The sequence below is a fragment of the Mesoplodon bidens genome (assembly GCF_964165515.1).
Source record: "Mesoplodon bidens genome assembly, chromosome: 3".
Lineage (NCBI taxonomy): Eukaryota > Metazoa > Chordata > Mammalia > Artiodactyla > Ziphiidae > Mesoplodon > Mesoplodon bidens.
In genome coordinates, this window is record NC_138178.1 from 62,135,940 (window position 1) to 62,151,899 (window position 15,960).

General features: G+C 37.5%; 1 protein-coding gene across 5 annotated transcripts in view; it reads left to right on the forward strand.

Moving 5' to 3' along the window:
• NEO1 (neogenin 1) overlaps window positions 1–15,960 on the forward strand; it is a 246,175-nt gene that overhangs the window by 73,323 nt on the left and 156,892 nt on the right. For all 5 annotated transcript variants that reach the window (XM_081229240.1, XM_081229243.1, XM_081229241.1 and 2 more), the window contains exons 3-4: window positions 753–1,028; window positions 3,940–4,093. In XM_081229240.1, coding sequence (XP_081085366.1) covers window positions 753–1,028; window positions 3,940–4,093 — 430 coding nt within the window. The remainder of the gene's footprint in view (window positions 1–752; window positions 1,029–3,939; window positions 4,094–15,960) is intronic.

Sequence of the window (15,960 nt, forward strand, 5' to 3'; positions counted from 1 at the left end):
ATCCTATTCTTCATCCAACTTTCACTTTCTAGTTTTAGCATCCATTCTTGATTCTTCCTGCATTAATGATCATTATCCCACATTTAGCCAGAGGAAACTCCTTTTGATCTGACTTCTGTGTCCTTTTGATATGTCCCTGTTATTCTTTAGATACTTCCTTACTTTCTCTCACAAGATTTTCCAGACTCATATTGTTCTTTCCCTACTCCAGTCCTAGAATCAGCAATTTCTCCAAGCTGCATTAGTGGAGAATGGTATTTAGAAATCATGATTAGGTCACCATATGTACACATTGCTGCTGAAGTGACATTGATTCTGGGCTCTCTGGACAGAGTTAGTATGTGTGTGTGTGTGTATCTGTAATAACTGTATATGAAATGTATATATATTTTACGCATATACATTTATATCCAGATATACATCTCTCTATATACATCTATAGTTTGATAAAACTGTTAAGTTTACACTGATACCTCTGTTCTAGTGCAATACCATGGGATTTATTCTACCCTTCTGCTTTTAATATTTGTACCTTGCTTCAACTGTGAGGAATCTCACTCCAGTGATTCCTAGTACATTTATTTACTTGATCTGTATCCCTGTATGTAGCCAATATCCTGACCCGTGGACCTTCTTGACCCTGGCTCCACTACACATGTGGCCACACAGGCTGACTTGCTCCTGGTTCCTATGACTACATTTTAAAGTAATATTTAACTACTTCTTATTTTCTCATTTTCTTTATTGCCTAGGTCTTCCAAGATTTTCCAGCCAACCAGAACCTTCTTCGGTTTATGTTGGGAACAGTGCAATTCTGAATTGTGAAGTTAATGCAGATTTGGTCCCATTTGTGAGGTGGGAACAGAACAGACAGCCTCTTCTTCTGGATGATAGACTTACCAAACTTCCAAGTGGAACACTAGTTATCAGCAACGCAACTGAAGGAGATGGGGGACTCTATCGCTGCATAGTTGAAAGTGGTGGGCCACCAAAGTATAGTGATGAAGTTGAATTAAAAGTTCTTCCAGGTATTAGTTTATTATCAGCACTGATGGCTTTATGTTTATTAATGGATAAAAATTGTTCAGTTAGAATTTTTTTTAATAAACACTGTTATAGGTGTGGGGTGAGGTATTAATGTCAGCGTAAAGAGTTTCGGTTTCTTACAGGGAGAGAAAAGAAGAAAACATACCAGACAGATTTTTAGCAAATGTGTTGGTCAGTAAAAATTTACCAAGCAATAAAGTATCTGTGGCATTCTTTGTGGCCAAAGAAACATTAGCTCTGTGTCTTTTGTCAAACCTCTATCTTCTGCTCTGTCCCCCAGTAGCATACTTTTTGTAGTTCTCTTACCTCCCTGTAATAGGGTTGTTTTTATAGTTAAGTCTTTTTACTTATAAGAATCAGGGACTCACTCAGGCTGGTTCATATAAGGGATGGGCAGAGTAGTAACTGTTAGTACAGCATCTCTAGAGACACTGGTGAGCAAGAGTTCTTGGATCTTTGCGATGCTCCCCCATTTTAATGAACACTCTCTTTCTGTCTTTCCTTCTCTTTGTGGGTTCTCATTCTTTCTGCCCTTACTGGCTTTCCTCATAATATGTTTTGTGCGTCTTTTCTCAGCTCTGTAACTTCTGCTTTCTCATCACGTCCTCTCACTTGTGGCTCCTCATAGTCCCTCTACCCTCTTGGTGTTTCATGACCTTTCAGCTTCTGTTCCCACTGCTACATGCCTGATTCTTTCCATATTTCTCATTTCAAATCTGAGTTGGACCATCCCTACATTGTTTGGACCGTTTTTATATATATAACCATTTTGTAGGCATGTTTTTAGTCTATGGATTGGCTTGCAAAGGGAGGCCAATGTTATCCAATGTTATGAGCAGCCACTCTTGAGAGTATTCCTAATGGGCCTTGAACTGGTTTTTTAAAATGCAGTTTCTTTCTTTGTCATCATCGTTCTTGCCCTTATCATTCCTATCCCAGTGTATTCTCAGCTCAGCAGCCACAGTTATCTTTTAAGATGTTTATTAGATCATGTCACATCTTTGCGCAAGACCTCCTAATGGTTTCCCATCTCAGAGCAAATGTTAAAAGTCCTTGGCCTGTAAGGTTTTGTATAACCTTAATTCCACCTCCCTCCCCCATCTCTCTTCTTACATCTCATACCCTTCTCTCCCTCACTCTGATTATTGCCACCTTATGTTTTTAGAACACTCCAAACATGCTCTTGCTTTAGGGTCTTTCTACTTGCCATTTTCTCTGCCTGGAATCCTCTTCCCTCAGATATCTCTGCCTGACTCATGGTCTTACCTCTCTGCTCAAATATCACTTTATCAGTGAAGCTTTCTTTGACCACTGTTTAAAACAACAGTCTTCATTTGTGCCCCAGTGCTTTCTCCTTCCCCCTTCATTTTACTTGAGAACATATCACCAGCTCACATACTATGTCTTTTATTTATTGTCTTTCTCCCCTTATTAGTATGTAAGCTCAACTAGGGCGGGGAATTTTTTCTGCTGCTGAGAATGGTAACTGGCACATAGAAGCCAATAAATATGTGTTCAGATTTGTTTGTTTTGATCAAAATTTGATTAATTCTAGGTAAATAGTTCAAGGTGAAAAAGCACTATTGCTATATAGCGATGTCTTCCTGCCTACTTCCTGACTTGCTTTTATGTGACAGAGGGCATATTTGATAGCAGACAGAGGTCATATTTTTTCTCTAAATCTGTGGTAACAGTCAAGCAAATCCTAAAACCAGATTCAAGTAAATAAGATTCTTGGTGTCAAAAGGATGAGCCACCATGAAATATCTGAAACAAAAAGTACGGAATGTTTTGTTTACTTAAGGGAGAGCTATGCTTGTGAAGCATAGTCACCTTGAATAATGCAAACTGCTAATCTCCTGTAAAATTTTTGGGAAGACATTGTTCTTGGTGTGTTGGTTAGGAGGCTGGGATGGGTTGATGTCAGTAATAGAAGCATGTTTTATGGTTGGTTACAGAGATGAGAGCAGTGTCAGCCTTAGAAGCAAGGGATTCCACCACTGAATGGCTGACTTTTAAAGACATTGGTTAAACTCATTGGTTGGCTTTCAAAGGCATGTTCACTGAAGTGAGTTGTACTGAACTATTAGACGGTGTTTACTTGTTACCATAGCTGCAGAACTGTCATCGACTGGTTACATAAGTTTAAAGCCAGCTCTGGTGGTGGTTACCATGGCTATAGAACATCTTTTTCTAAGAGTATGGGGATAAAAGTCACATCTCTGCCTGAGAACAGTCTTTTTTCTCAAAACTGAACATTAGAAATATCACCCCCATCTAGTAGAGAACCCTATCTTCTACCCTATGAGTATGGCCTTTTCATATGCTCATAAGAGGGCAGCTGTATGAAGTGAATACACATACAGTGGTAGCCTGTTAGTTGCACCATTATAAAATCAAAGGTTTGACAGTCTAAGTGAGAAAGTCAAAGCATGAAGATCAAAGATTTTCAGAAGTAACACACAGGTGTAGGGAAGGAAAAGAAACCACTTGTGGTATCCTTGTGAGTGGGGAGGATACTGCTAAGGGTCCTGAGCTTGCCCAATCTTTTTTTCTATTTGTACCACTCATGAAGCATTTACTTTATGTTATCTTTTAAAATGAAGGGGATTCATGTCAGATCTCACTCGGATGACCAGTAAGCACATTGAAAGCAGGAGCTATAACTTGTACATCTTTAAGGCCCCCAGAGAGCCTAGCACAAAGTTTTAAACATGGAAATTATTAAGAAATGTTTGCTAATTTAAATGGAATTTTCTTGTCACTTTTGCTTAAACTATTTTGTTGTATAAAGCCACACAGACTGAATAGGAATTTGCCATTCTTTATCATTAAAGTGGTAAAGTGCTTTCTTAATTATTGTCTTTTGTTTAAATTTTTTTTTTTTTTTAGATCCTGAGGTTACATCAGACTTGGTATTTTTGAAACAACCTTCTTCCTTAGTCAGAGTTATTGGTCAGAGTGCAGTGTTACCATGTGTTGCTTCGGGACTTCCTACTCCAACCATTAGATGGATGAAAAATGAGGAAGCACTTGACACAGAAAGGTAAAAATGTCTGCCTAAAAGCCTTTTCAGCCTTAGTGTGAGGCTTGGTCTGATCTTATTTGGGACTCTTGATTAATTTTAAAATGATTATATCTTTCATTTTTATTTAACTATATCATGATGCCCATTTATCATTCTTGAAATATGTTTATATTGCCGTATATGATTAGGATTTTTAAAGAAAAAAATGCTTTTAAGATATTAAGGGCTAATTATTCCATTGGTTTTTTTCTGAGCTGCAGTACACTTAAATTCAGGCCTTAGGACCTCCTTCCCTAAATTGTTGCAAGAGTTTCTGATCCTGACTACCTGAGACGTCTCACTTACTCTCATATGCATTTTGTCGATAGTACTTTTTTTCTTTACTTAAACAGTAAAAGAAAATGTATTCCTCATTCTTTTGTTTTTGCCTTTTAAAATCATACCAGCTTCCTTGTATGATCACAAATTTTTCATCTTACACACCAGCCTTTTCTGTTGACATGAACCACCTGTCATCTCTCCCAACCCCCCTCATTACTTCCTTAGGTAATGGATACTTTTCTCAGTTGTATTCTGGTAAGAGGACTGAGGTGGTGGTGGTGGTGGTAGTTAGGTATGTTTTGTTTACCAAGCAAAGTCATTTTGTGCATTGTAGAATGTTTAGTAACATCCCTGGCCTTTGCCCATGAGATGCAATAGCACTCCCAAGCTGTGACAACCAAAAATGTTTCTAGGTATTGCCAGATGTCTCCTGGGGAACAAAATTGTCCCCAGTTGAGAACCATTGTCCTAGAGCAGTGCTTTCCAATAGAAATGTGATGTAAGCCACATATATAATTTTAAAATTTCTAGTATACACGCACTACTAAATATACTAATTTATACAGTGTACAGGTGAAAGGGAAATTTAGTTCTACCAAAACAGTGAAGTTTGTGTTTAATGCTACTTCAACTTTTACATCTAAATAAAAATTAAATAAAATTAAAATTCTGTTCCTGAGTCAGTCTGGCCACATTTCAAGTGTCAGTAGCCACATGTGGCTAGTGGCTATTGATTTGGACAGAGCAAGTATAGAGCTTCCCAGTTGAGTAATTCAAAGTAAACAGATAATCTTAATTTGTGTCATTCAGTAAACAAGACATGGAAAGGGATATCTGACTAGTCAGCTTGGTGATCAACCTTTACTGATCAGTGGGGATGCTAGAATACAATCAGATTGTTCCTCATATGTTCCATTAGCAAAACTGATAGTATCATCTTAAGTATCATCTGATTTCTTGCTGAATACCTATGCAGTCACCAACTTCTGGCTGTATTTTACTTCCTTTTTTCCCCACTCTTTTTCCCAGCTAAATGTTAAGCAAAGAATTTCTAAGACTTCAAGGGAATTATTTTAAACTTACGCTACCTGAAACATAAGGAACCTTAAAATAGGGGGTAAAAATTTCAAGCTCTTAGAGTAGAAATTTTAATTGGCTGCCTGTTAGAACAAAGTATCAGGAATGGGAAAGCTGAGATAGGTTATTTTTAAAAGTTTTATATTTCATAACCATAGAAGTACATTCTGAAGATAAATAATGATATAAGAGTTTGATTTCTTAGGTCAGAAATAAAAGTGAGAATTTCTGTGATTCTCATTTGTTTATTCAGTATTCAACAAATATTTGTTGAATGCTGATTATGTTAGGCCCTATTCTAGCAGGGAATAGAGTGGTGAACCAAATAGAGGTTTTTGCTCTCACGGAACTCGTATTCCAGTGCTGAAAAGTCAGGCAATAATCATATGAACATATGAAATTTTAGTTTATGATAAGTGCTATGAAGAAAATTAAGACAAATTTAGTAATTTCCTAGTAATATTACTCTGAATTTTAAGGATAAATAGGAGATATAAGATTGAGTAGACTGTTTCCAACCTTGAGTTCTGTAGGCTTCTGAATACTTGGGTTATATGGTAGAAAAGTCTGAGAAGCATTGCTTTGATATATCACTGTCTCAGGAAGCTTCAGAAGAATATAAGAGCAGGACAGTGTTGGTGTTGTTCACATTGATGTTTCCAGACCCAGGCATAGTGCTTGGCATATAATTGAGTAGGGATAATGGTGACCAATATATTTTGGTTGAATATCTGAATGTAGTATAGGAAAATGTAAGTAGGTGAATGGAACACAAGAGTGCTTCAGGTTAGATGCAGGTAATTGCTCAAAATATCTCTGTTTCTCCCAGAGCCTTATGAGATATGTAGATGGACCTTAGTTAATAAATTGTTTAGACTTCAAATTAGAAAGAAATTTAGAAATTGAAAGAAAAAAGTGGCTAGAAATCCAGGTAGTAACTGGGCTGGCTCTAGTAAAAAAAAATCTTAAATTATTAGACATCCTTCTCTATCGTTAATTTTAAGACCTCTTTGAAAATGAATATTTTAAAACATTTCCATGGCTTTTATAAATGTCTTAAGAATTGATATATTTACTTAATCTTTTGATCGAATTTGTTCAGATCCAAACCAAACATAGGTATTGAAGTGGGGGCGGTGGTGGAAATGTATCCCATTCATTGAGTAGTTTTATTTGAAAGGGGGAGACTTTAGAAAATACAGATGCCAAAGTGCAAGGTGACTGACAGCAAAATGTAATTTAGTAATTAAATAATGTTATGTTTTAGTGGAATGATAGATTAGAACCCAGCTGCAAAAGAACAGGTTATAGTTATAAAGATGCTTAATGTTATTACAGTTGACAATAGTAGAAAAATTAGAGTATATAAAAAACAAATAGAGGACTTCCATTTCTGGGAAGATTGAGTAGTATTTTTCTGTATTCTTCCTGCTAAATACAACTAAAAGCTCTAGCCATTATATGTAAAACAAACATAAGACTCTGAAAGGTGGAGAGAGGAAGATTGACTGGCTAGGGGCCTTTAGACCAAAGGAACACCATGATGGTATGTTCCCTGGTTTTTGTTTTTGCCTCATATGTCCCAGCTTGAGCTGAAGAAGCTGATAACTTGGAAACACCACTAGGCATAAACAGAAAAGCTCTACCAAAAGTGTGCTCTCTCTAGCCAAAAGACCAGGAAAGAGGCAGCCTGGCAAGATAAAAACTGTTAGACTATAATCACTCGTACTCCAGCCAAACACCACATAAGAAACTGTGGCCCCATCCTCTCCCATGCCAGCAAAAGCCAAGTGGGAGGCCTAGACTTCCACCCTCACCAGGTTGTAATGAGGTCTCCCATCCTCCCTGCTATATGGTGTCAGAGGCTAAGTAGAGAGCCAAGATTTTCATCCCAACTGGGAAGTATTGAGGCCCCCACCCCTGCTGTATCAGTGGAGACACACGGGGAGCCTGGACTTTTATCTCACCTGGCAATAAGAGACACTCCTTCCCAACTTCCCTTTTCCACTGTAGTGGTATCAGAGGAGGCCTGTGGAGAGTCAGGACTTTCAGCAACATGTAGCATTGACACCCTCTCTTCATGGTGTCATTGGGTGCCATGTGGGGAACAGTAATGAGTTACTGTTACTGCACCCAGCCAGGGGTGCAGTATCAGTGGAAGCCTGGTGAGGAGCCAGAACTCCCAACCCTGCTAAGGGGTAAAGAGGAGTCCCCCCTTCCCCCTCAGGTATCAGTGGAGACTGAGTGTAGAACCTGGACTTCTACCTCCACCTGACATAATGAGGTGACAACTCCCTTTTCCTCTGGGTGTCAGAAGAAGCCAGCTGAAAACAAAAGGTTTAGTAAGATCCAGAGTCTCATAATATGATGCCCCAAATATCCAGATTTCAGTTGAAAATCACTCATTCATACCAAGAATGAGGAAAATCTCAAAAGAGAAAAGACAATCAATTGATGCCAACACTGAGATGACAGGTCTTTGAATTACCTGACAGATTTTTAAAGCACCCTTAGGTAGGTTTATTCCTAGGTATATTATTCTTTTTGTTGCAGTGATAAGTGGGAGTGTTTCCTTAATTTCTCTTTCTGATTTTTCATTGTTAGTGTATAGGAATGCAAGAGATTTCTGTGCATTAATTTTGTATCCTGCTACATTCATTGATTAGCTCTAGTAGTTTTCTAGTGGCATCTTTAGGATTTTCTATGTATAGTATCATGTCATCTGCAAACAGTGACAGTCTTACTTCTTTTCCAATTTGGATTCCTTTTATCTCTTTTTCTTCTCTGATTGCTGTGGCTAAAACTTCCAAAACTATGTTGAATAATAGTGGTGAGAGTGGGCACCCTTGTATTGTTCCTGATCTTAGAGGAGGCAAAAGACCTGTATGCAGAAAACTATAAGACACTGATGAAAGAAATCAAAGACGATACAAACAGATGGAAAGATATACCATGTTCTTGTATTGGAAGAATCAACATTGTGAAAATGACTCTTCTCCCCAAAGCAATCTACAGATTCATTGCAATCCCTATCAAATTACTGATGGCATTTTTCACAGAACTAGAACAAAAAATTTTACAATTCATATGGAAACACAAAAGACCACGGATAGCCAAAGCAATGTTGAGAAAGAAAAATGGAGCTGGAGGAATTGGGCTCCCTGACTTCAGAGTGTACTACAAAGCTACAGTAATCAAGACAGTATGGTACTGGCACAAAAACAGAAATATAGATCAGTGGAAGAAGATCGAAAACCTGGAGACAAACCTACACACATATGGTCACCTTATCTTTGACAAAGGAGGCAAGAATATACAATAGAGAAATGACAGCCTCTTCAATAAGTGGTGCTGGGAAAACTGGACAGCTACATGTAAGAGAATGAAATTAGAGCACTTCCTAACACCATACACAAAAATAAACTCAAAATGGATTAAAGACCTAAATGTACAGCCAGACACTATCAAACTTTTAGAGGAAAACGTAGGCAGAACACTCTTTGACATAAACCACAGCAAGATCTTTTTTGACCCACTTCCTAGAGTAACGGAAATAAAAACAAAAACAAATGGGACTTAATAAAATTTAAAAGCTTTTGCACAGCCAAGGAAACCATAAACAAGACAAAAAGACAACCCTCCGAATGGGAGAAGATATTGCAAATGAAACAATAAAGGATTAATCTCCAAAACATACAAGCAGCTCATGCAGCTCAGTATTGCAAAAACAACCCAATCCAAAAATGGGCAGAAGATCTAAATAAACATTTCTCCAAAGTAGACATACAGGTTGCCAACAAACACATGAAAAGATGCTAAACATCAGTAATCATTAGAGAAATGCAAATCAAAACTACAATGAGGTATAACCTCACACCGGTCAGAATGGCCATCATCAAAAAATCTGCAAACAATAAATGCTGGATAGGGTGCAGAGGAAAGGGAACCCTCTTGCACTGTTGGTGGGAATGTAAATTGATACAGCCACTATGGAGAACAGTATGGAGGTTCCTTAAAAAACTAAAAATAGAACTACCATACGAACCAGCAATCCCACTACTGGGCATATACCCTGAGAAAACCATAATTCAAAAAGAGTCATGTACCATAATGTTCATTGCAGCTCTATTTACAATAGCCAGGACATGGAAGCAACCTAAATGTCCATCGACAGATGAATGGATAAAGAAGATGTGGCACATATATACAATGGAATATTACTCAGCCACAAAAAGGAACGAAATTGAATTATTTTTAATGAGGTGGATCAACCTAGAGTCTGTCATACAGAGTGAAGTAAGTCAGAAAGGTAAAACCAAATACTGTATGCTAACACACATATATGGAATCTAAAAAACCGGTACTGATGAACCTAGTCGCAGGGCAGGAATAAAGATGCAGATGTAGAAACGGACTTGAGGACCTGGGATGGGGGTGCAGAGGGGAAGCTGGGATGAACTGAGAGAGTAGCATTGACATATATACACTATCAAAGTGAAACGGATGGCTAGTGGGAAGCTGCTGCATAGCACAGGGAGATCAGCTTGATACTTTGTGATGATCTAGAGGGGTGGGATAGGGAGGGTGGGAGGGAGGCTCAAGAGAGGGGGATATGGGGATATATGTATACATACAGCTGATTCACTTTGTTGTACAGCAGAAGCTACCACAACATTGTAAAGCAATTATACTCCAATAAAGATATATTAAAAAAAGATTTTTAACACAGTCATCATTAAAATGCTTCAACAAGGAATTATGAACACACATGAAACAAATGGAAAAATAGAGTATCTCAGCAGATAAATAGAAAGTCTCTTCAAAAAGAAAGAGAAGGGGCTTCCCTGGTGGCTCAGTGGTCAAGAGTCTGCCTGCCGATGCAGGGGACATGGGTTCGTGCCCCGGTCTGAGAAGATCCCACATGCCGCGGAGCAGCTAGGCCCGTGAGCCATGGCCACTGAGGCTGCGCGTCCGGAGTCTGTGCTCCACAACGGGAGACACCACAGCAGTGAGAGGTCCGTGTAACGCAAAACAAACAAACAAACAAACAAAAAAAAGAAGACTTAAAGGAGAACTAAATGGAAAATTTTGAACAAAGACAATAACCAAAATAAAGAAAAACTCAATAGATGAGCTCAGCAAGAGACTGATGAGACAGAGGAAATAATCAGTGAATTGGAAAAAAAAGGGAGAAGACACAAATGATCAGTATTAGGACTGAACCAGGAATGCCCCTACAGACCCTGCAGACATCAAAAGGATAATAAGGGAATACTATACACAACTATACATCATGTAGGTTTGATGACTTAGACAAACCGTTTCCTCTAAAACACAAACTACCACATCTAACCCAATGTGAAATAGATAAATTGAGTAACCCTCTTACTCTTAAGTAGACTAAATTTGTAATTTTAAAACCCCCTCAAAAGTCTGCAAGTCCAGATAGTTTTATTGGAGAATTCTACCAGTGTTTAAGGAATTAAAACCAATTCTACACAATCTTTCCAGAAAATAGAAGAGAAGGAATTGAAGCTATTATTACCCTGTTAACAAAACCAGAGAAAGTACAAAAAGGGAACACAACAGGCTAGTATCCCCCATGAATATGAACATAAAAATTCTTAACAAAATATTAGCAAATAGAATTCAGCAATAAATAAAAAGTTATATGTTCTATAAGTGTGGTTTGTTCCAGGGATGCAAGGCTGACTTAGTATCCCTGAATTAATCAGTACAATCCACCAGAATTAAAGAAAAAAAAGAAAAAACTAAACCTGATCAGATTAATCAGTGGAGAAAAAGCTGCTGACAAAATTCAACACCCATTCATTATGTTAAAAAAAAATAAACCTTAGAAAAATAACTTCAGAGCATCTACAGAAACCTACAACTAACATTATACTTAATGGCAAACGACAGTACTTCCCCATCAAGATTAGGAACCAGTTAAGGAAGTTCACCATCACAGTGCTGGAAGTTCTAGCCAGTTCAATAAGATAAAAAAAAAGGCATATAGATCAGAAAGGAAGACATATAACAATCCCTATTTGCAGATATGTTTATGTAGACATCCTAAGGAATCCACAAAACTTACAACTAAGAAATGAGTTCAATAATGTCACAAGATACAAGATAAACATAAAAATCAATTGTATTTCTGTATTCTAGCAATGAACATGTGAACACAAATTGCAAATACAGTAGCATTTGCAGATGCTCACATCTTAAGTGTGAATTAACAAAACTTGTTAAATTTGTATACTAAAAACTATAAAATGCTAATGAAAGAAATCAAAGAAGAGCTAAATAAATGGAGAGACATACCATGTCCATGGATTAGAAGACTCAGCATAGTAAAAACGTCAGTTCTCTCCAAATTTATATACAGGTTAACTCAATTCTTGTCAAAATCCCAATAAGACTTTTTGTAAATATAGATAAAATTATTCTAAAATTTATATGGAATAGCAAAGGAACTAGAGTAGTTAAAACAGTTTTTTTTTAAGTGGGAAGAATCAGTCTATTTGATTTTAAGATTTACTGTGTATCTACAGTAATCAAGACTATATGGTGTTGATGTAAAGATAGACCGATACATCAGTGGGATAACATAAAGAATCCAGATACAGATCCATACAAAAATTCCCAACTAATTTTTGACAAAGATTCAAAAGCCATTCAGTGGAGGAAAAGTAGCCTTTTCAACAAATGCTACTGGAATAACTGGACACCCATCCATAGACAAAAACTTGAACCTCAAGCTGAGTCTCATACGTTATGTAAAAAATTAACTCAGAATAGATCATGGACCTAAATGTAAAATATGCAACATGAAATTTTAGAAAAGAAACATAAGAGAAAATCAGGATCAAGGCCTAGGCAAAGAGTTTTTAGATTTTACACCAAAGGCACAGTCTATAAAAGGAAAAGTTGAAACTGGATTTCATCAAAATTAAAACCTTTTGCTCTGTGAAAGACCCTGTTAAGAGGATGAAAAGATAAGCTACAGAGTGGAGAAGATATTTGCAAACCACATCTCTAACAAAGGAGTATTATCTAAAATGTGTAAAGATATCTCAAAACTCAGTATTAAAAAAAGCATATAATTGAATTAGAACATGGGCAGAAGGTATGGATAGGTGGTTCACCAAAAAAGATGTACAGATGGCAAATAAGCACAAGAAAAGTTGTTTAACATCATTAGCCATTAAGGAACTGCAAATTAAGACTACAAGATATCACTACATACCTATCAGAATACCTGAAATTTTTTAAGTGACAATACCAAATGCTGTCAAATATGTGGAGAAATGGGGTCACTCTGACATTGCTGGTAGGAATGTGAAATGATACAGTCACTCTGAAAAACTGTTTGGCAGTTTCTGAAAAAATATGTTGCAACTGCCATATGACCTAACATTTTACATTCTTGGGCATTTATCCCATAGAAATGAACTTATGTTCACACAGAAACCTGTACATGTATATTTATAGCAGCTTTATTCATAGTAGCCCCAAACTAGAAACAACCCAGGTGTCCTTCATTGAGTGAATGGTTAAACAAACAATGTCTATCCGTACTATGGAATTACTCTTAAGCAATAAAAGGAATGATAATTGCAACAATCTGGATGAATCTCCAGATAATTATACTGAGTGAAAAAAGCCAATCCCCAGAGGTTACATATTGTATGACTATTTACATAACATTCTTCTTGAAATGACAAAATTATTGAAATGGAGAACAGATTAGTGATTGCCAGGGGTTAATGAGGAGGTGGTAGACGGAGGGAAGTGGGTGTGGCTATATGTAAAAGGACAATATGAGGAATCCTTGTGGTGGTGGAAATGTCAGTCTCTTGGTTGTAGTTTTACTAGATATTACTGTTGAGGGAAACTAGGTAAAGGGTACATGAGATCTCTTTGTATTATTTCTTAGTACTGCATGTGAATCTACAGTTACTTCAAAATAAAAAGTTTAAAGAAAAAAAAAACGAGAGCATGTAAGATTAGCTTTCACCCACCCTTCCTTTCCTGCTGTTTTAGAGGAAGAGGGTGTGTAAGAAGTCCTTTTGTGCTCTCGATATTATTATTTTCCATTCTCTCCAGCGAAATGTCTATTTCTAATTTCCTGGCAAGTTCTTTTGGTATACCATTTTGTAGAACTACCATTTTTTATGTCTTTCCCACTCAGTTGCATGACAGTACTGATTTTGTTTTTGTTCACTGCAGTATCCCAGCTGCTACCTGACATATATAGGCACACCAATAAATAATTGTTAAATGAATGATAAATCCCTCTCCTTAACTTCATCATCCAGCTTTTTAAGAATCTCTTGGTCATTACTTTATGCCTTCTCTTTACCCCTCTTGTTGCTGCCATAATTCATCCTCTTTAACTCTGAACCATTACACTAACTTTACAACTTGTAATCTTTTCCCCACTCCTCTTGTTTCCTCACTAAATCTGATCTTGTTATTGATCTGCTCAAAAGCCTTTCCCTTTTGCTAAAGAAATGTCTCCTTAGCACAGCGGTCCCCAGCCTTTTTGGCACCAGGGGACCGGTTTCGTGGAAGAAAGTTTTTCCACGGACCAGGGAGGGTGGGGCGGGGGGATGGTTCAGGGGTAATGCCAGCGACGCGGAGCAGCAGATGAAGCTTCGCTTGCTCACCCGCCCCTCACCTCCTGCTGTGCGGCCCGGTTCCTAACAGGCGGTGGACCGGTACCAGTCCCGGTCCTGGTCTGCGGCCTGGGGTTGGGGACCTGAGCCTTAGCACACCAAGCTCTCCTCAGCTGACCCCCGGCTACTCAGAGACACATATATACATACACTCCTGTGTCCAGCAACACTCAATTTGGGTCCGTTGACCACGAATGCTTTTTCACTTATTGTTTCTGTTGCCTGCATTTTTGAATTTTGGAGCTTTAAAAGCTTGATTGCCATTTTACTATAAGCCACCATATGTTAGGTGAACAAGTTAAGTGAATTCTGATAAGCTACTGGACGTTCTTCCTCCCAGCCTTCTTTTAAGGGAAGTAAAATAAGCTCCATTAAGAAAGATTGACTTCTCCTGTACTCGTACTCAGTTATGGCAAATATGAGGCATAGCAGTATAAGGAATATTTTTTAGTGTAAGTGTTAGATATAAATTGCTATACCTCAATTTCAAAGGTACCATACCAGCTAGTGTTTCAAATTGTGTTCCTCTCAGCTGGGTATCATATGTGTGTAGTGCTGGTTTCCCTTTTGTGAACATTGTTTTCCATTTATGAAACTTAGTTGTGATTTTGTCCAAGAGTAATATATAGGATATTAATTTTCATAAATTTATTTTCTGAGGCACCCAAACCCTGTCTTATCTCTGTTTCTTTTATCCCAGTCATTCTTACTTTCTTCCATTATATGTTGTCTTGCTTCTCTATCACATAAAGTTGTAATTTGAGGAAATAATTAAGATAGTTCACATTGGAAGGCCACTTGATAAAGTTTAGTCATGATCTTGCAGGGTATTTCTTAGAGAAGTCACCAAATCTGATTCTGGTTTTCCTTTCTTTGTCCAGAAACTTAATCTTGCCTATCAGATTCAGGAAGACTACCCAAACCCGCAGTGTACTGAAACTTAGGCCAAGATAGCACTTTACTTACAATGAGAATTACTAAGTGTGGCGCAGACTGAATAGTCGTCATTTCCTCTGACTTTTTTCCCTGTCAAGAATTCCATATGAAAAGCCAAATTGTAATCAAAACTTTTTTGTTGAGCATAGATACAGATAGGAAATATAACAATATTAAGATTTGAGAGAGAAATCTGCCTATGAAAATCAGTTAGATGTAGAACCTCAAAGTAAAAATAAAATTGTAACTCTCTAAAATCTCCAAATTTAACTAAGCTTATTCACTTTATAAAAATTTCATCAGAATGTTGGTTTGTGATTTCTTCCTTGATGTTATAGGATCATTTGGCTTTCTTTTTAAATATTCTCTTTGAGGGAGAGAAAAAGGGAAGGAGGGAGTAGGGAGAAGAAATGAAATTTTCTTCTGGTAGTTATTTTCCTTTCCAAGGATAACTTCAAATAATATATAATACATCTCAATGTTACATATAGCAAAATTCCTTTATAAAAATACTTCGCCTGTACAAAAATAAAAAATATATATTTTCTTTAAATAGACTTAAGTCACTCTGTAGAGTTGGGTTAGTAATGATCAGCATCCTTGTTGATAATGGCGTGACGGTGGCTGGTTCATGCCCAGCTACCACACCCAGGAAGCTGCTCTCTGACAACTGTTCTCTCTCCCTTCCCTTCCTCTTTTCCTCCCTTTCCTAGCGAAGCCACCGTCAGAAACTTTCAGTAGGCACTGTGACCCCATGACTTACTGTTTCTGATCTGACATTTGCCCTGTCTGTTAGTCATTTGAGTATGGCATAGGTGTGGTTGTGTGACTCTGATTGATACCAGACTTGAAAATTACATAATTTGC